General features: G+C 45.1%; 1 protein-coding gene across 2 annotated transcripts; it reads right to left on the minus strand.

The window, feature by feature from the left end:
- Positions 1 to 1,446: 1,446 nt before the first annotated feature.
- Dppa2 (developmental pluripotency associated 2) lies at positions 1,447 to 18,432 on the minus strand. 2 transcript variants are annotated; one of them, XM_045148503.1, is made up of 7 exons: positions 18,397 to 18,432; positions 15,501 to 15,627; positions 10,745 to 10,896; positions 10,602 to 10,655; positions 7,863 to 8,118; positions 4,607 to 4,802; positions 1,447 to 1,737 (listed from the first exon to the last, which is right to left on the minus strand). In XM_045148503.1, exons 1-7 carry the CDS (start codon positions 18,424 to 18,426, stop codon positions 1,629 to 1,631), a joined length of 924 nt encoding a protein of 307 aa, XP_045004438.1. In that variant the 5' UTR covers positions 18,427 to 18,432; the 3' UTR covers positions 1,447 to 1,628. The 2 variants fall into 2 exon arrangements, with proteins under 2 accessions (XP_045004438.1, XP_045004437.1); XM_045148502.1 differs by having other exon boundaries at positions 15,465 to 15,627.
- Between the last annotated feature and the right edge of the window lie 711 nt (positions 18,433 to 19,143).

The raw sequence follows: 19,143 nt of genomic DNA on the forward strand, positions 1-19,143 counted from the left end.
CCTGAGGCACTATTGTGCAATCGAGTCCAACCTGGCAAAACAGTGCATCTCAACGTAAGCCACTGGGCGTCCATCAGTACCTAAATGAGCTGTGGTATATATTTTTATGTTCTTTATTAATTTTACTTATTTGCTGGGAGAAGGAGACAAGTGAGTCTGGGTGCACTAGGGCTTCTTGCTTCTACAAATGAACTCCAAATGGAGGCACCACTTTGGGCATCTGGCTTTATGTGGGTACTAGGCAATTGAGCCCTGGCTGACAGGCTTTGCAGCCAAGTCCCTTTGGCCACTAGGCCAACTAGCCAGCCCTTATTTATTTATGTGTTTATTTTTATTATTTTTTAAGCTGGGCGTGATGGCACACACCCTTTTATTAAAGGCTTTATTTTTATTTATCAGAGATAGATAGAGAGTGGGAGTGCCAGGGCCTCTAGCCACTGCAAACAAACTCCAGATATGTGCACCACCATGTGTACCTGGCTTACGTGGGACCTGGAAAATTGAACCTGGGTCCTTAGTCTTCACAGGCAAGTGCCTTAACCTCTAAGCCGCCCCTCCAGCCCCCTTATTTATTTTTTGAGACGGGGTCAGTGTAGCCATGGGTAACCTTGAACTTCTGAACTTCCTTCCCTTACTTTCTAAGTGCTGGGATTACAGGTATGTATCGCCATGCCCAGTTTATGAAACACAGGGGATCAAACCCAGGGCTATGCAGGCACTGTACAAACTGCATTATATCCCTAGCTGCAAAGCATGATGCATTTTAACAGTGGAATATTACTCAGCACTGAAAAGGAACCTGTTGGGAGTGGTGTCACATGCCTTTAATCCCAGCACTCTGCAGGCAGACACAGGAGGATCACTGTGACTTTGAGACACCCTGAGACTACATAGTGAGTTCCAGGTGACCCTGGACTAGAGTGAGACCATACCATGAAAAAATATCCAAAAATGTATGACACTAGTTTGTACATACCAAGCATTTGTCAAAGCCCATAGATTGTCCAACACAATGAAGCTTAATGTAAAACCTTCCTAATCTTAGTTAGTAACATGTCAATTTTCACTCCTCAATTTTAAAAATGTGCCACCCTAATTTTTTGTTGTTGTTGTCTTTTGAAGTAGGGTCTTGCTCTAGTCCAGGCTGACCTGGAATTCACTATGTAGTCTCAGGGTGGCCTCGAACCCTCGGCGAACCTCCTACCTCTGCCTCCCGAGTGCTGGGATTAAAGGCGAGCGCCACCACTCTAGGCTTCCCCCTGATGTTGTAATGGAAGAAACTTTCGAGTATATGGGAATCTACTTTCTGTTAGACTTTTCTGAAACCTGAAACTTCTCACAAGTTTTTATTAAAACAAAACATAATGCAACAGAGAAAACTATGAAAACAAATCCTCATTTCCCGAGGAGAAAAGTACTTCAAGCATGTGATTCCAGGCACCTGCACCCACAGACTGGTTTGGACACAGCCCCACAGTTGTGGGGATGCTTGTTGATTTAGTCTGCGGCTCTCCACCATTCGTCCTGCTAGAGCCAGGAGGGGGGTCTCTGGAGACGTGAGCCCTCATTCTGTGTCCACTGGATGGAGGGCAGAAGTTTCTCATTGCTGCTTCTCTTCTCCATTGCCTTCAGATCAAAATGCCTCGACACGATGGCGTACGTGATGACAGCGTGCTGCAGTCTTCTGAAGTGGGCTGCGTTTTCTTCTTGGTTAATCTTTTCATGATCTTCTTATTGCTGTAAATTAGAATGGAATTGTAAAACAATTGTTAGCGTAAGACAGTGTTCCACACTAAACCATTAATAATAAAATAAGGGGGGTGGAGAGATGGCTTAGTGAAAGCCTAAGGACCCAGCTTGATTCCCCAATACCACATAAAACAGATACACAAGGTGACACGTGCTTCAGGAATTTGTCTGCAGTGGCTGGAGGCCCTGGCACACCCATTCTCTCTCTCTCTCTCTCTCAAATAAATGAATATTTAAAAAACAATAAGGGAATCCACCTTGGGAGTTCCTGGGCTGTCTGTCTCAATACCTAGGAGTGGTGAGTGAAACAACTGGGTATAGTCAAAAGACGGTCCACTTATTCTCAAGCCACATTTGCAGTTTGCTGCAATCAGTCACTTAATACGAGTTGGGCATTGTGGCACACATTTTTAATCCCAGCACTTGGGAGGCAGAGGTAGGAGGATCTCCAAGAGCTTGAAGCCACCCTGAGACTCCATAGTGAATTCCAGGTCAGCCTGAGCTGAGTGAGACTCTACCTCAAAATACATACATGCATACATATGTACATACATACATACATATATATATATATATGGCTGTGTTTTGTACTCATAGCTCATAGGTAGATGTTAATTTTATGATCTGTATAAAATCTAAGTCAGTATTTATAAATCCAATGGACTTTCCCCAAGAATCTCTATAGCCATCTTTATATACATTATATAATCATTATATATTTTTTAAAAATCCATTATATTTAAAAAAATATTCAAGTGCATGTGTGAATGTATGTGAGATTGCACAGGCAAGCACAAGGTGTCTTGCTACAAAGATGATTGCAGGGCCTTGTCTGGCCTGCTTGCATCCCGCAAGCTCTGCAGGCAGGCTGGCGTGCTGACCCCAGCCCCACGTGCTGGCAGAGATCCAGAGATAGGCAAGTACCAGCTTGCGTGGGTGAGGGTGCCTGCCTGCTGGGTGTGCCCGAAACCGCCCTCCTCCCGTGAAGCCTATGTTGGATTATATGTGAGAAGAGCAGGGGAGGGAATCTGGGCAGCAGCTGGGTGCGGGGTGGCGGCTGTCCCTCGTGGGACTTTACCTCTGGCCAGTCTTGGAAGATCTGGACCTGAGGCGAGGCAGTTTCAATCTGGAAGGCCCAGCCTCCTCCCTTATCAGTTATGAGGCCCCAGTTATGGGTGAGATGGTCAACTTTGTTAAGAGTGAAGAACAGAAGCCAAAGAAATAAATTCAGATATATGAACCTCCAGGGTTTTGTTAGATCCTCTCCGGCACAGCCCAAGACTAAAATACATCAGAACATCTCAGAGTCACCACAGACGACTCCTTGGGAATTGAAAGATAAGGTAGGATGGAATACACAGAGAAGCAGAATCCCAACTCGATGCCCTTGAGGCCAGTGCTAGCCAGAGGCCGAGATGGAAAGGCCCTCTGGGTGGTCGAGCTCAGGAGGAAACCATGTTTGCCCCCGGAAGCTCCAGCACAGCTCGGCTGGGAGCTGCAGCGTTGGGAAGCTGCGAGAAGACACCGGGTTTAAACGTGACTGAGGAGGAGCCCGGAGAAGACCTCGGGGCTTGGAGGAAAGCACCTGTTGTCAAGCCTGGCTTTCTCTCGCCCATGACGTCTTCTGTGCCAACGGATCGGGCGAGGACGAAGGAAACGGCTGTCCTGTAGACCCAGCTCCAGTGGTCAGCAGAAGCCGGGCATGGTGGCACACGCCTTTAATCCCAGCACTCGGGAGGCAGAGGTAGGATTGCCATGAGTTCGAGGCCACCCTGAGACTACATACTGAATCCCAGGTCAGCCTGGGCTAGATTGAGACCCTACCTTGAAAAACCAAAAAAACAAACAAACAACAAAGAAAGAAAGACAGAAAAAAGAAGAAGAATTTCACGTCTCTTGGGAGGGCAGAGTGAAGGCCCATGATGCAGAAGCCACTGTCCCTTGATTTCTTTTTCTAGTCATTGTGCTCTTAGATTTTCTTCCTGAAGTCAAATTGCTCTGCCCCGCCGTCTGTCTAGTCATGGAGGACGGTCAAAGGGGGCTCAGCATTCCCCAGGGCCCGCCTTTCCCGGATTCAACTTTCCTAATCCATGTCGTGGCCCAGGGAGTGCACACAGGAAGGCAGGGTGGGCGGGTGTGGGGGCAGATATCTTGTGTTGGCCAGTGCAGTTGGACAATAAGGCGGGACTGTCCACAGAACACGTACAGGATCAGAGAGGTAGGATCTCATGGGAGTCAAAGTTACTTCAGGACGAGGTGGCTCAGTTGGATAGCCTCACTTGCCTCGCATACACAAAGCACGGGGTTCAATCCTCAGCACTCTGGCTCATGCCTATAACCCCTGCACTTAGTAGGTGATGGCAGAAGGATCAGAAGTTCAAGGTCACCCTTGACTACACATCTAACTGGAGGCCAGCCTGGGATACATGAGATCCTGTATGAGGAGGAAAAAAACAAAAAAAAAAAAGTTTGCAGAAGACTTTTTTTTTTTTTTTTGCATCTGGCTCAGGGTGCTAGGGTGAACTGAGGATGGCAGGCTTGTCTGAGTTCTTGTTCCCCATTTTGACCTGATCTACAAGGCAAATTGAAAAAACAGTATGCTTGCTCTCTGCCTTCTATTAAATTCATCAGAAACTTTCTTTCTGTCTCCTATGCTTATTTTTTGTTGTTTTTTTTGTTTTGTTTTTGAGGTAGAGTCTCACTCTAGCCCAGGCTGACCTGGAATTCACTACGTCGTCTCAGGGTGGCCTCAAACTCAAGGCGATCCTCCTACCTCTGCCTCCCAAGTGCTGGGATTAAAGGCGTGCGCCACCACGCCCGGCTGTCTCCTATGTTTAGAGAGACAGTTAGGGATTACCTTTGAACACATTCAGGACATAGCATGTTATCTTCCATTTCCTGAGATGGGAAAACACAGGCCGGTAAGAGGAAGAGAGCAATCATTTTCCTGTGAGTGTGAGGGACCCACGTGTAACCCGCTCGGAACTGCAGGCGAACCCAGCCTGATACGTTTGCAGGGAGCAGCTTGCCGTGGACCACACACCACCTGAAACCTGGAGATAGAATGAGAAACGGTCAAGGTAACTCCGTGACAACCTCAACAGCAATTCTTTTTTTTTTTTTTCTGATTTTGTTTTTCAAGGTAGCGTCTCGATGTAGCCCAGGCTGACCTGGAATTCACTATATAGTCTCAGGAAGGCCTCAAACTCACAAAGATCCTCCTACCTCTGCCTCTCGAGTGCTGGGATTAAAGGTATATGCCTCCATGCTTGGATGGTTAAGTATTGTTTAGCTGGGCTTGGTGGCACATGACTTTAATTCTAGCACTCAAGAAGCAGAGGTAGCCTAGGTTAGAGTGATACCCTACCTCAGAAAACCAAAAATAAAAATAAAGTGTGTGTGTGTGTGCATGTGTGTGTGTGTGTATACACACACATACATATATATATTCATATTCCAGACAGACTTAGGTGCTGCTTTATGCATCTGGATTTATGTTCTTATTAGGGAATGGAATCCAGGCCTTTAATGGCTGAGCCATTTCTCCAGCACCCCCCTTTTATTTGGTTAAATTGAAGTAGGGTTTCACTCAAACGCAGGCTAATCTGGAACTCTCTGTAGTCCCAGGCTGACTTCAAACTCAGAGGCCCTCCTACCCTAGTTTTAGGAATGCTAGGATTAAACGTGTGCACCACTGCCACACCTAACTCAAAAAAAGAAAAAAGAAAAAAAGAAGTCACTCGATTTTGCTGTCTTGAACTGTGCAAAAAACGATCGAGGAGGCTGGAGAGATGGCTCACCAGTTAAAGATGCTTGCTTGCCAAGCCTACTGGCCCCAAGGATCAATTCCCTAGCCACTCATGTAAAGCCAGATAGGCATTCATTTACAGCAGCAAGAGACCCTGTCTGGTCAGCTTGTGCGCGTGCACGCATACACACAAATACATGACCAATTCAGAAAAGACTGTTCTCTAACCACAAAATGTAACCCGAGTGGAAAGCGGTTACCTTTTGGAATTCTTTTTTTTTTTTTAATTTATTTTTTATTATTATTGTTTTTGTTTTTGTTTTTTTGAGGTAGGGTATTGCTCTGGCAGAGGCTGACCTGGAATGCATCATGTAGTCTCCAGATGCCTCAAACTCATGGTGATCCTCCTACCTCTGCTGGGATTAAAGGTGTGCACCACCACGCCTGGCCCCACCTTTTGGAATTCTTGCTTGGTGTTTTGTTTTGGGTTTTGCTAAATGGTGCCCATGCATAAATACATATATTTTATCATTTTGTTATTATTTTTGTTTTTTTCAAGGTAGGGTCAGAGTCTTGCTCTAGCCCAGACTGACCTGGAATTCACCATGCAGTCTCAGGGTGGCCTTGAACTCACAGCAGTCCTCCTACCTCTGCCTCCCAACTGTTGAGATTAAAGGCATGCACCACCATGTGTGGCATGCATAACTGTATTTATTAATACTTATCTTCTATTTTCTTTTCTTTTTCACTTTTCCAACACTGGCAATTAAGCCCAGGGCCTCACCCATGCCAGGCAAGTGGTGCGCTTCCCCAAACCTCTCCTTTTCTTCTAAGGGAGATTAACTTGCTTGTATTATCTGCTACCATCTTCCCCCTGCCAAACATCAGTATGTTTTTTGGACAATGGTGTATACAGAAGCCATAGATGGTTACGAGAAAAGGATTTTCAGTGCCAGGGATAAGATACCTTCCAGTGAGTTGTTGGTCAGAGAGTCCCTGATGTCCCCAAAACATTACAGACCATTGCTGAGGCTCTTGGTTTCCCACTAGGAATAGATGGTGAGATACTATTGCTGAAGATTCCACACACTTGGGCTGCAAGGTCTCTGAGAAACCCTGATGGAGCTGAGCTGAAAACCTCCTCCCTGTAGACCAGCTGACAGAAAGCTGGAAAAAGCTATGCAGCATGCAGTTCAATGGGAGAGAGAAGTCATCAGTGGAGATAATCAACAGTGGACACTGCAAGCCTTAAGTTTGACCAGCCAGACCAAATGAGCCAACAGGCGCCATAGTGGCGTGTCTGCTATGGGGGAAACCAGTTGTTCTCTAATTGGACTTGAGGGCTGCTCCATGGGAGGGAATACATGCCTAGTACTGAAAATCTATGATGAGGGAGGGGATGGAAGTCAGGGGCCTCAGGGGTGTAACGTCTGCTGGTGTCTGGCTAAATGCATATACTCTGCTCACCAAACTGCCTGGTAAGCGCCTCTCTTAATGCTCATACCCATATATTAATGCTACTCTCACTTTTGGTTATAAAAGACCTTTTGTTCACTGTATCACCCCTGTCTTACGCAAGGAGAAAAGTTTGGCTGATGCTAACCATGTCATGAGGTTGTTTTCTTTGCACCTTGGCATTCTCTGTAGGATTGAGAGAAAATTACCATCGAATGGAGAATGGAATTTCAAAGGGGAAAGTGTGGGGGGGAGGGAGGGAATTACCATGGGATATTTTTTTATAATCATGGAAAATGCTAATAAAATTTAAAAAATAAATAAATTAAATAAAATTAAAAAAAGAAAATTACCATCGAATTCCTTACTAGAAAGATCCTATCATAGCCGGGCGTGGTGGCGCATGCCTTTAATCCCAGCACTCGGGAGGCAGAGGTAGGAGGATCGCCAAGAGTTCAAGGCCATCCTGAGACTACATAGTGAATTCCAGGTCAGCCTGAGCCAGAGTGAGACCCTACCTCAAAAAAAAAAAAAAAAGATCCTATCATATAAAACCTCTGTGTGAACAACCCTAGAGATCTGCAGAGGCCTTGAAATAACTCCTATTTTATACTTTTCCAGTCTTGTACCAAGAAGCGTTAGCCTCTTTTTTTTTAAGTAGTAGCATTCACACCTTAAGACTGATCTACCCAGGTGTTGTGGTGCATGCCTTTAATCCCAGCACTCGGGAGGCAGAGGTAGGAGGATTGCCGTGAGTTCGAGGCCACCCTGAGGCTACAGACTGAATTCCAGGTCAGCCTGGGCTAGAGTGAGACCCTACCTTGAAAAACCAAAATAAATAAATAAATAAATAAATCTGTAATTAATAAAAATAAAATAAAATAATAAAAACAAAAAGCGTTGATCTTACCAGAAGCTTTCTGCAGAAGGGCCGAAGCGGGAATAGAAGAACTGACCGCTCCTGGCTCCATGGCTCTAGCAGCAATTCTTGACCAGGCTGCCAATGTGGACTCCTGAGGTGATGTGACGACGTCAGCTACGTTGCTGTCCTTGTGTGCACTCCTGTTACAGCCTTTTTGAGACGCCTTATTCTTGACCATTTCACTTTGCTTCTTGTGACGTGGTAGCATTCGCACTTTGGCCTCCAAGGATGTGGTAGGAAGATCCTGCAAAACGAAAAGTTATAATGCATATTCAGGAGGGCTCTTGCCAGGACTATTTTTTTTTTTTGAAATAACTTATTTATTTATTTATTTAAGAGGGAAGGAGAGAGAAAGGAAAGAGTATGGGTGCACCATCTTGCCAGGACTTTTGCGCCAATTTTATCATCTTTCAATCTGACCTGAACAAATATGTCCGTTTGGAAAGGCTCTAGCAACACTCACAGTGATGGTTTGCAATTGGGAGCCAAGTTTTGGTTATAAAACCTGATGAGGGCTGGAGAAATGGCTTAGCAGTTAATGTATTTGCCTGCAAAGGCAAAGGACCCAGGTTCGATTCCCCAAGACCCACATAAGCCAGATACACAAGAGGGCACATGAGTCTGGAATTCATTTGCAGTGGCTGGAGGCCCTGGCATGTTTATTCTCTCTTTCTCTCTGCCTCTTTCTTTCTCTCTCAAAAAAAAAAAAAAAATCAAATTAAAATTTAAAAACCTGGTGGATCCTAGCACTTGGTGGCTGAGGCAGGTTAGAGTTAGGATTCAAGAACTGACTGCTATATAGTGAGAGCAGAGTCAGTCTCTCTCCTCTCAACCCCTCCTGGTTTATATGGTTGTTTTTCTTTCTCTGTTTTTTAAAAAAATGTTTTTATTTGGGCTGGAGAGATGGCTTAGCGGTTAAGCACTTGCCTGTGAAGCCTAAGGACCCTGGTTTGAGGCTCAATTCCTCAGGACACACGCTAGCCAGATACACAAGGGGGCGCACGCGTCTCTCCCTCTTTCTCTGTCTGACGCTCTCAAATAAAGAAAATTTTTAAAAATAAATCTCTAGCCGGGCGTGGTGGCGCACACCTTTAATCCCAGCACTCGGGAGGCAGAGGTAGGAGGATTGCCATGAGTTCAAGGTCACCCTGAGACTACAGAGTTAATTCCAGGTCAGCCTGGACCAGAGTGAGACCCTACCTCGAAAAACCAAAAAAAAAAATAAAATAAAAAAATAAAAAATAAAATAAATAAATAAATCTTTGTTTGCTTAAAAAATATTTTTTTTTATTTATAATGAGAGAGAGATGGCTAAGTGGTTAAGGTACTTGCCTGCAAAGCCTAACAACCAGTTCAATTCCCCAGTACCCATGGGAAGCCAGTGCACAGGGTGGCACACGCATCTAGAGTTCGTTTGCAGTGGCTGGAGGCCTTGGCGTGCCCGTTCTCTCTGTCTCTCTCTGCTTGCAAATAAATGAGTAAATTTTTTTTTTCTTTTTTCGAGGTAGAGCTACACTCTAGCCCTGGCTGACCTGGAATTCACTATGTAGTCTCAGGATGGCCTCAGCCTTATGGCAGTTCTACTTCAGATTCTTGTATTCTGGGATTAAAGGATTTTGCCACTGTGGCCTGGTGAATAAAAATACTTTAAGGGGTGCTAGAGAGATGGCTTAGCTGTTAAGGCACTTGCTTGCAAAGCCAAAGGACCCAGATTTGATTCCCCAGGATCTACATATACAAAGTGGTACACGCATCTGGAGTTTGTTTGCAGTGGCTGGAGGCTCTGGTGTGTCTATTCTCACTCTCTCTATATCTGCTTCTTTCTCTTTCTCTCTGTCTCTCTCTAATAAATTTAAAACTTTTTGAGAAAACATTTTTAAAGATTGGAGATATGGGTTAGTAGGTAAGGCACTTGCTTGGGAAGCCTAAGTACCCAGGTTCAATTCTCCAGATCCCGTGTAAGCCAGATGCACACTGCAGCACACAAATCCGGAGTTCATCTGTAGTGGCTAGAAGCCCTGACATGCCCATTCTTTCCCTCTCTCCCTCTCTCTCTCTCTCTCTCTCTCTCTCCCTTTCTCACTCTCACTAATAAATAAAATAATTTTAAAAAATGTAGCTAGGCATGGTGGTGCACAACTTTAATCCTAGCACTCAGAAGATTTGTTGTGAATTTGAGAGCAGCCTGGACTAGAGTGAGACCTGGAAACTATGCCCCCGTTTAAAAAAAATACACAGATAAAGGCCAACAAGGGTTGGTAGGTACCCCAGTGCTAGAGTGCTTATCTAGCATGTAAAGCTCTAGACTCAATCCTCAGTTCCCCTTTCAAAACACATGCACCCACACATGGCTGGAGAGATGGCTTAGCAATTAGGGCGTTTGCCTGTGAAGCCTAAAGACCCATGTTCAACTCTCCAGATCCCACATAAGCCAGGCACACAAAGGTGAGGCAAGCGCAAGGTCGCACATGCCCACTAGGTGGTGAAATCATCTGGATTTTGCAATGGCTGAGGCCCTGGCATTCCAATTCTCTCTCTGTCTGTCTCTCTCTAAAATAAAATAAAATAAAATAAAATAAAATAAACACACATACACACACAAATTGCCCTCCCCCTAAATGTCAGTTGGAACTCTAGCTTACAGGACTAGTTATGGAAATTTTAGCATGGTTAAGACAACCCACAGTGAGCTCCCACCTTCACCCTTTCACCCTGCTCTTTACTCACACATTGTTGTTCAGGGTATGCATGTCTCTGGAGTCTTGCATAAACCTCTATTTTCTAAGGACATGAAAAGAGAGGTAAAAAATCAACATGGAAACAAGTCCCCATGCTCCTCGAGGGCAGCGGAGTCCCAGCAGCGCACTGACCTCACCATCGGTACTCAGCTTGTGTTTCCGACACCAGCTGCGCAGCGTGTTCCGAGTCACCATATGAATCGGGGGCAAGATTTCTGGCAAAGGAAGGACTGGCTCCTTCCATCTGGGTTTTGATGGAGTCTTGAACTCCTTCTTCGGGTGAACTAAGGAAAGAATGGAGCCAAAGTCGTGATAATTTGGGCTGGAGAGATGGCTTAGTGATTAAGGTATATACCTGTGAAGCCTAAAGATTGAGGCTCGATTCTCAAGGTCCTCACGTAAGCCAGATGCACATGGTGGCACATGTGTCTGGAGTTCATCTCTCTCCCTTTCTGTCTTATAAATAAATAAAGAATAGACCTGGTACACAAACCTATACTTGTAATCTACTTTCCATATTCTTTCAACATTATAACATGTTTATAGATACCCAAGGAGCTCTGGTCTGTCACTTTAAAAAAAATTTAAGCCAGGCGTAGTGGCACACACCTTTAATGCCAGCACTCAGGAGGCAGAGGTAGGAGGATCATGGCTGTGAGTGCTGGGATTCAAGGAGTTGCCACTGTGCCTGACAAATCCCATGTTGTTGTTGTTTTGTTTGTTTGTTTTGTTTTTCAAGATAGGGTCTCGCTCTAGCCCAGGCAGACCTGGAATTCACTATGTAGTCTCAGGATGGCCTCGAACTCACCACAATCCTCCTACCTCTGCCTCCTGAATGCTGGGATTTAAGGTGTGCACCACCACATCCTGGCTGAAGTCCCATGTTTTTAAGCTACTATCTCAGCTTGGTTTGTGTGTGTGTTTGTTTGTTTAAATATTTTATTTATTTGTATAAGACAGTGGGGAAGGGAGTGAGAAGATAGGCGCACCAGGGCTTCTAGCCAGTGCAAACCAACTCCAGATGCACACACCACTATGTGCATCTGGCTTATATGGGAATCAAACTGGGGTCCTTAGGCTCCAAAGGCAAGTGTCTTAATCACTAAGTCATCTCTCCAATCCTATTTAAATATCTTTATTTTCTTATTTACTTATTTGCAAGTAGAGATAGAAGAGAGACAGAGAGCATGGGTGTGCCAGGGCCTCTAGCTGCTGAAAACCATAGATGCATTCACCACTTTGTGCATCTTGCTTTATGTGGGTACTGGGGAAATAAACTCAGGTCCTTGGTCTTTGCGGGCAAGCTGCTTAACCTCTGAACCATCTCTCTAGCCCCCAGCTTGGTTTTGGAGCCTCAATAATCATCTGCACTGAGCATTACATTCCATTTATCCTCCAAAAGTCAAGATTTTCGAACCACAAAATATCAGTGGTTCCTATAGAAATTAAAACAAACAAACAAACAAAACTTAAGCAAGGTGTAGTGGTGCATGCCTTTAATCCTAGCACTGGGGAGGCATTGGTAGGAGGATCTTCGCTATGAGTTGGAGGCCACCCTGAGTCTACATAGTAAATTCCAGGTCAGCCCGGGCTACAGTGAAACCCTACCTAAAAAAATGGGGGTGAGGGTGCTAGAGAGATGGCTTAATGGTTAAGGGATTTGCCTATAAAGCCAAAGGACCCAGATTCAGTTCCCCAGGACCCATGTAAGCCAGATGCACAAGGGGCGCATGCATCTGGAGTTTGTTTGCAGTGGCTGGAGGCCCTGGCATGCCCATTCTCTCTATCTCTCTCTGCTCACAAATAAATAAATAAATAAATAAGAATATTTTCTAAAAATAACCTAAACCCTATCCTAAATCAACAATTGTGTTCACTTATCTCGTTTTTCCTATAAGGCTGTGTCTGCATCACACTGCCAACCTCGAACCCATCACTCCTTCATCTTCAAGTCTATTGTTGGCCCAGAAAATGCCTTTGTGTGAAGTGCTGAGAACATGACTTGAAGGGCTGTTAGACTGGCTCTTATATAGTTCAGCTTGGCCTTGAATTCACCAAGGAGGACCTTCTGCTCCCTGGGTGCTGGGAATACGGATAGGCATCACCATGCACAGCTGAGTCACTAGGGATTTATCAATAATTACTTACCAAGTAAAATACTAAATAGGGGCTAGAGGGATAGCTTAGTGGCTAAGGCACTTGCCTGCAAAGCCAAAGGGCCCATGTTGGATTCCCCAGGACCCACGTTAGCCAGATATACAAGGGAGCGCACAAGTCTGGAGTTCGTTTGCAGTGGCTGGAGGCCCTGGCATGCCCATTCTCTCTCTCTCCCCCACCTCTTTCTCTGTCAAAAAACAATTTAATTAATTAAATATTTTAAAAACTAAATACTTGATGAAATCATGTAATCTTCGTTAAGAGGCAAGTATGCGTAACTTTTTATGGTGCTACTTAGGATCAAATGCAAGGCGGCATACTTGCTGGGAAAGTGCTCCAGCGCTGCCCTGCGGCCTTTTTTGAAGAGAAGAGACGAAGCATCCTGGGATTAGGATTTTGAACTCTTGTCTAGCTATAAGAGCATGCTCTCTGCAAAGTGACCATTTTGTATCTAAGGCTTCTTTTAAAAAAGTGTGGGTCACAGGAGTCATAGATTGTTACTAGAAAATTTTCAGTGCCAGGGATGGGATACCTTCCAGTGAGTTGTTAGCCAGGGAGCTCCCTGATGCCCCCAAAACATTACAGGCCATTGCCAAGGCCCTTGGTTTCCCACCAGGAATATATAGTTAATACCCTATTGCTAAAGACTCCACATACTTGGGCTGCAAGGCCACTCAGAAACCCTGCTGGAGCTGAGCTGAAAACCTCCTCCATGTAGACCAGCTGACAGAAAGCTGGAAAAAGCCATGTCTGCATGCAGTTCAATAGGAGAGAGGGAGAGAAATCACCAGTGAAGATACTCAACAGTGGACACGGCAAGCCTTAAGTTTGGCCAGCCAGGCAAAATGGGCCAATGGGTGCAATAGTAGCATGTCTGTGGGCAAAACCAACCATCCTCTAATTGGGCTTGATGCCAGCTCCATGGGAGAGAATACATCCTTGATACTGAAAACCTACAACAGGGGTAGTCATGAGCCCTAGGGGTGTAACATCTACTAATATCTGGCTAAATGTATATATTATACTCACCAAACTGTCCAGTAAGCACTTCTCTTAATGTTCATACCCATATATTAATGCTACTCTCACTTTTGGTTAGATAAACTTCTCTTTTCAGATGGCAGTCATCATGGGATGACTCAGAAGGCACCATGGTGCTGAGAAGTGACAGAGTGCTCAGCACTGCAATATCTCAGTCACACCTTCCATGGCTCAGGGTCCATTGCAGAAGAGGTGGCAGAAAGAATGTAAGAGCCAAAGGAAGGGTGGGTCTCCTTACAATGTGATCCTCCAGACCCAAAATGGCCTGGATACCCATGACCTCACAGTACCTGACACTACCTCCACAAGACCATCATAAGAGGAGGAAAAGATCATGACACCAAAATAAAAGAGAGACTGATTGAGAGGGGGAAGGGAATATGATGGAGAGTGGAGTTTCAAAGAGGAAAGTGAAGATGGCGGGAGGGAATTACCATGGAATATTGTTTACAATATGGAAGTTATTAATAAAAATAAATATTTTGTTTTAAAGTATGGGGTTTGAGAAGTCTCTTACCATAAGTACAGTGAGCCTTTTTTCATTATTTTACTTATTTTTTAAATTTTTTTTAACTTTTATTCATTTGAGAGAGAAGGAGATAATGGGCATACCAGGGCCTCCAGCCACTACAAATGAGCTCATCTTGTGCATCTGGCTTGTGTGGGTCCTGGGGAATCAAAACATGGTCCTTTGACTTTGCAGGAAAGTCTCTTAACCACTAAGCCATTTCTCTGGCCCTTTTTTCTTTTTTAATATATTTATTTGTTTGTTTGTTTGACAGAGAAACAGGGAGAGAGTGAGAGAAAGAGAATGCATATGCCAGGACCTCCAGACACTGCAAATGAACTCCAGATGCATGAACCCCCTTGTGCACCGGCCAACACGGGTCCTGGGGAATCGAACCTGGGTCTTTTGCCTTTACAGGCATTCGTCTTAACTGCTAAGCCATCCCTCCAGCCCAGTGAGTGCTTTTTTTTTTTTTAAGTTTTTAAATTTATTTGAGAGAGAAAGAAATAGAAAGAGACAGAGAGGGGAGGGAGAATGGGCACCTCAGGGTCTCCAGCCACTGCAAACACCAGATCCATGTGCCACCTTGTGCATGTGGGTCCTGGGGAATAGAACCTGGGACCTTTGGCTTTGCAGGCAAATGCCTTAACTGCTAGGCCATCTCTTTAGTCCCATTAGTGAGCTTTAAAATATTACAGAAGACTGGAGAGATGGCTCAGTAGTTACAGGTACTTGCTTCAAAAGCCCGATGGCCTGGGTTTGATTCCCCAGTACCCAATTAAAACAGCATGTACAAAGTGGTGCATGTGTCTGGAATTCATTTGCAGTGGCTACAGGCCCTGGCACACCCAATTTTTTCTGCTTGCCTCTTTCTCTCAAACAGATAAATAAAAATAAAATATAAAAAATATAAGGGAAGCTGGGTGTGGTGGCGCACACATTGAATCCCAGCACTCGGGAAGCAGAGGTAGGAAGATCGCCATGAGTTCGAGGCCACCCTGAGACTGTAGAGTGAATCCCAGGTCAGCCTGAGCCAGAATGAGACCCTACCTGGTGGTGGTGGGGTACTGCATAGTTAAATGTCGGGACAAAAAGCTTCTTTTCCTGGGCTTCTCAGTTTCTCATTGAGCCATCCTGTTCTCATACCTGTACTGCTTTTCCTAGGACATTCAGGTCTGCTACCTGAATAATTGATGTCCTCCATGGAAGAAATACTTGATTCCGTTGGGTGGTCTACAGTAGACTCCTGGAGAACTGGGACCAGCGTTATGATCACACTGTCCTCACTGAACTCCTCCCGAGACGCTCCCTGTAAAGAGAAGAGTCAGGCAGTGGTTCCATTCGACAGCCCCCCACTGCCCCGTTCACACTCAAGGAATATGTAATGAGTAAGGAACCGACACCCGCTGGGTGAAGATGGAGTTACTGGGACCCCTTGAACAGGATGCTGGTTAGCAGAACTTATTAGCTAAAGGAAGGCAAAAGTCAACTTGCACATGGATGATAAGCAAAGAGAAAAGAGAGCTCGAGTTTGAGGGCTTCCTCACCTTTCCTCTTTCTTCCGCGAACTAAGCCATCAAGTGCTGGATGCGCTTTGACCTTTTTCTCTTCTCTCACAAGAACCTTGACTCAAGCTACTGTCCAATCCCAGCCACACGGGCAGTTACTCCAGTTTCCCAAGTCCATTCATGGACTCTTCACTCTGCTCCCCTGGTCCTTCGTGTTGATTGGTTTTTGTTTTTGTTTGTTTTTCAAGGTAGGGTCTCGCTCTAGTCCAGGCTGACCTGGCATTCACTATATAGTCTCAGGGTGCCCTTGAACTCGTTGATCCTCCATTTGAGTCTCCCAAACGCTGGGATTAAAGGTGTACACCACCATGCCCAGCGGCTCCTCCGGTTCTTGGAAATGTTTTAACAACTTGGACACCGCTGTTCAGATTATAAACACATAGCAGCCTAAACTTCGGGCAGCAAAAGAAAATTTCTCAGTAGTCTGGTCCCTGGAAGGTCCGAAGAGCATTTGTGTTGTGTTTCAAGTGGGGGCCGTACTCGGTAGCCAGGGATGGCCTCACCTCTGAACAGTTGTTTCAACATCCCAAATTGCGGGATTACAGATGTCAGCTGCCAAGCATGGCTCGGAATGAGTGTCTCACTGTTCAAGTCACAGTCACTACACCGTGCCATCGGGCATCTGCTCTCTATCTGCGTGTGTCTCCACGGAGAACAAGGAAAACTGGGAGGAGCGGGCAGACCTCCTGATAGCATGATATACTGGGAAGTATTCTATTCACAGTCGCGTGCTAAATGTGACAAACCACACCTCAGGAGGCTGGGCGTGGTGGTGCACACCCTTAATCCCAGTACTGGGGGAGCAGAGGTAGGAGGATGGCCACCTTGAGACTACTTGATGAATTCCAGGTAAGCCTGGGCGATAGTGAGACCCTACCTCAAAACAACAGAAACAACAACAACAAAACAAGAATCAAAAGAACAATGTCATAGAGCTGTCAGTGAAATTAGGTTTTCGTCTTAAACCCAAAATAGAACAGCTTCCATCCGTTCCCACCCAGTTCTACAGACGCGAGCCACACCCCTCTCTTCCACAAGGAAATCCCTTCCAAATCTTCCCTTTACTTTTAGAACCTGCAATTAGTGATTTTGTATATGTATATCATCTTTATAAAGTACTCAGACAGTTTCATTTTTGTTAGTTTAAAATAATAAAAATAGGGCTGGCAAGATGACTTAGCAATTTAGGTGCTTGCCGGAAATGTCCAAGGACCCAGGTTGGATTCCTCAGTACCCAAGTAAGCCAGATGCACAAGGTAGCACATGTGCCTGGAGTTTGTTTCCAATGACTGGAGGTCCCGGTGTGCCCATTCTCTTTCTCTATCTGCCTTTCTTTCTCTCTCTCTTGTTTTCATAAATAAAACTAGAATAAAATAAAAACAAAAACAAGCCAGGTGTGGAGGATCATTGTGAGTTCCAGGCCAGCCTGGGACTACAGAAGTGCCAGTCAGGCTGGACTAACATGAGACCCTATCTCAGAGAAACCAACCAACCAAACAGGACAGGTATGATGGCACAAGCCTTTGATCATGGCACTTGGAAGGCTGAGGCAGGAGGATCACTGTGAGTACAAGGCTAGCTTGGAGCTACAGAGAGTTCCAGGTGAGCCTAGGCTAGACTGAAACCCTACCTCAGAAAAAAGAGAGGCAGAGAGAGAAAGAAAAATTGACATTGGGCTGCAGAGATGGTTCAGTAGTTAATGCTTGTTTGCAAAGCCCGATGGCCTGGGTTCAATTCCTCAGGATCCACGTAAGCCAAATGCACAAAGTAGCGCATCCATCTGGACTTCCTTTGCAGTGGTAAGAGGCCCTGGCATGCCTATTCTCCTCTCTCCTTACAAATAAATAAAATTTAAAATGAGAAAACACACACGCACGCACACACATACATACATTGACATGTTATTTGTGTAACATTTCTTTTTACTCCCTCTGAAGCAGTGTGTCAATAATTGGAAAGGACACTCTGAATCAAGGCTGGGGCTTAAAACCCGTTTGGACTCTGGCCACGGCCATACCTGACACTGGTCAACGGTACAGGCGGCCCTGTAAACACATTGACGTCCCTTCATTTCTCTTGTGGCCACAGGACTCTAACCTAGTCTGGAAAGCCATCTGCCACCAGGGCCTTAGGACTTGGTTACTTCTCACCCCTGAGGGAAAAAAAAAAAACAAAAAGAAAGAAAGGGTGGCTTTATCCAGAATTATTTCTGAAGAATCCTCACAATTTTTATCTTGCTCAGCTCCAGAGCTTCTTGACCTTGTGACAAAACAAATGCTTGCTTCTGGACTAGGGAGACAATTTCTTTTTTTTTTTTTTTACTCCCATTGGAACATATATAGCGTGTCAAACATGTGAAAGACACATTCTATTTGCAAAGAGGGCAAAGTTTTCCCAAGAAGCAGGTTTCTAACAGCCAGGCATTGTTCACACAGGAAGACGGAAATATAAGACTTAGAAAGACTGAACAACATCTCTGAGAAAAAGAAGCTGATTTGAACAAAACTCACCTTGTTGGTATCGCAAGCTGCGTCTTCCATGCTCAGGGCTGCATGGGGAAGACAAAGCCAGGAACAGTAACGTCCGCACCGCCTGCGCAGTCCTCTGGCCCAATCTGACCTTGCTTGGTTTTTATTTTTTTTTAAATAGGAAACGCCTCCTTCTACTTCCTGTTACTCAGAAGAGCCCTTTCCCTGCCTCCCTCCTCTTTGCCTCCTTTGTTATTTAACAATGTGATCGCTTTATTGGTTTTAGTAGTCTCAGACCCATATCTTGTCCACTGGCAGTTGAATTATTAAGTAGTATCCCTCAAAAGCCCTGGTTAAAAAAGAAATTAAACACCGGACGTGGTGGCGCACGCCTTTAATCCCAGCACTCGGGAGGCAGAGGTAGGAGGATCACCATGAGTTCAAGGCCACCCTGAGACTCCATAGTGAATTCCAGGTCAACCTGGGCTAGAGTGAGACTGTACCTCAAAAACCAAAAACAAAAACAAAAGATCCTAGCCAAGCATGGTAGCTCACGCCTTTAATCCCAGCATTTGGGAGGCAGAGGTAGGAGGATCGTCATGAGTTCGAGGCCATCCTGAGACTACATAGTGAATTCCAAGTCAGCCTGAGCCAGAGTGAGACCCTACCTTGAACCCCCTTCCCCCTGCAAAAAAAAAAAAAAAAAAAAAAGACTTTTTGTGCAGGGTTTAGTGGCACATGTCTGTAATCCCAGAGATGCGGAAGCAGAGTAGAGGCAGGAGGGTCGTG

Source organism: Jaculus jaculus, chromosome 4, assembly GCF_020740685.1.
Source record: "Jaculus jaculus isolate mJacJac1 chromosome 4, mJacJac1.mat.Y.cur, whole genome shotgun sequence".
Classification (NCBI taxonomy): domain Eukaryota; kingdom Metazoa; phylum Chordata; class Mammalia; order Rodentia; family Dipodidae; genus Jaculus; species Jaculus jaculus.

What these genes read in the sequence shown, in the direction of transcription:
- Dppa2 (XM_045148502.1), bottom strand. Translation starts at nt 18,426, where the DNA reads ATGGAAGACGCAGCTTGCGATACCAACAAG. An exon ending in TCCTAGGAAAAGCAGTACAG is followed by an intron (nt 10,897 to 15,464) that starts GTATGAGAACAG and finishes TTCTTTCCTTAG; the next exon opens with TTCACCCGAAGAAGGAGTTC. An exon ending in AGCTGAGTACCGATGGTGAG is followed by an intron (nt 10,656 to 10,744) that starts GTCAGTGCGCTG and finishes TCATGTCCTTAG; the next exon opens with AAAATAGAGGTTTATGCAAG.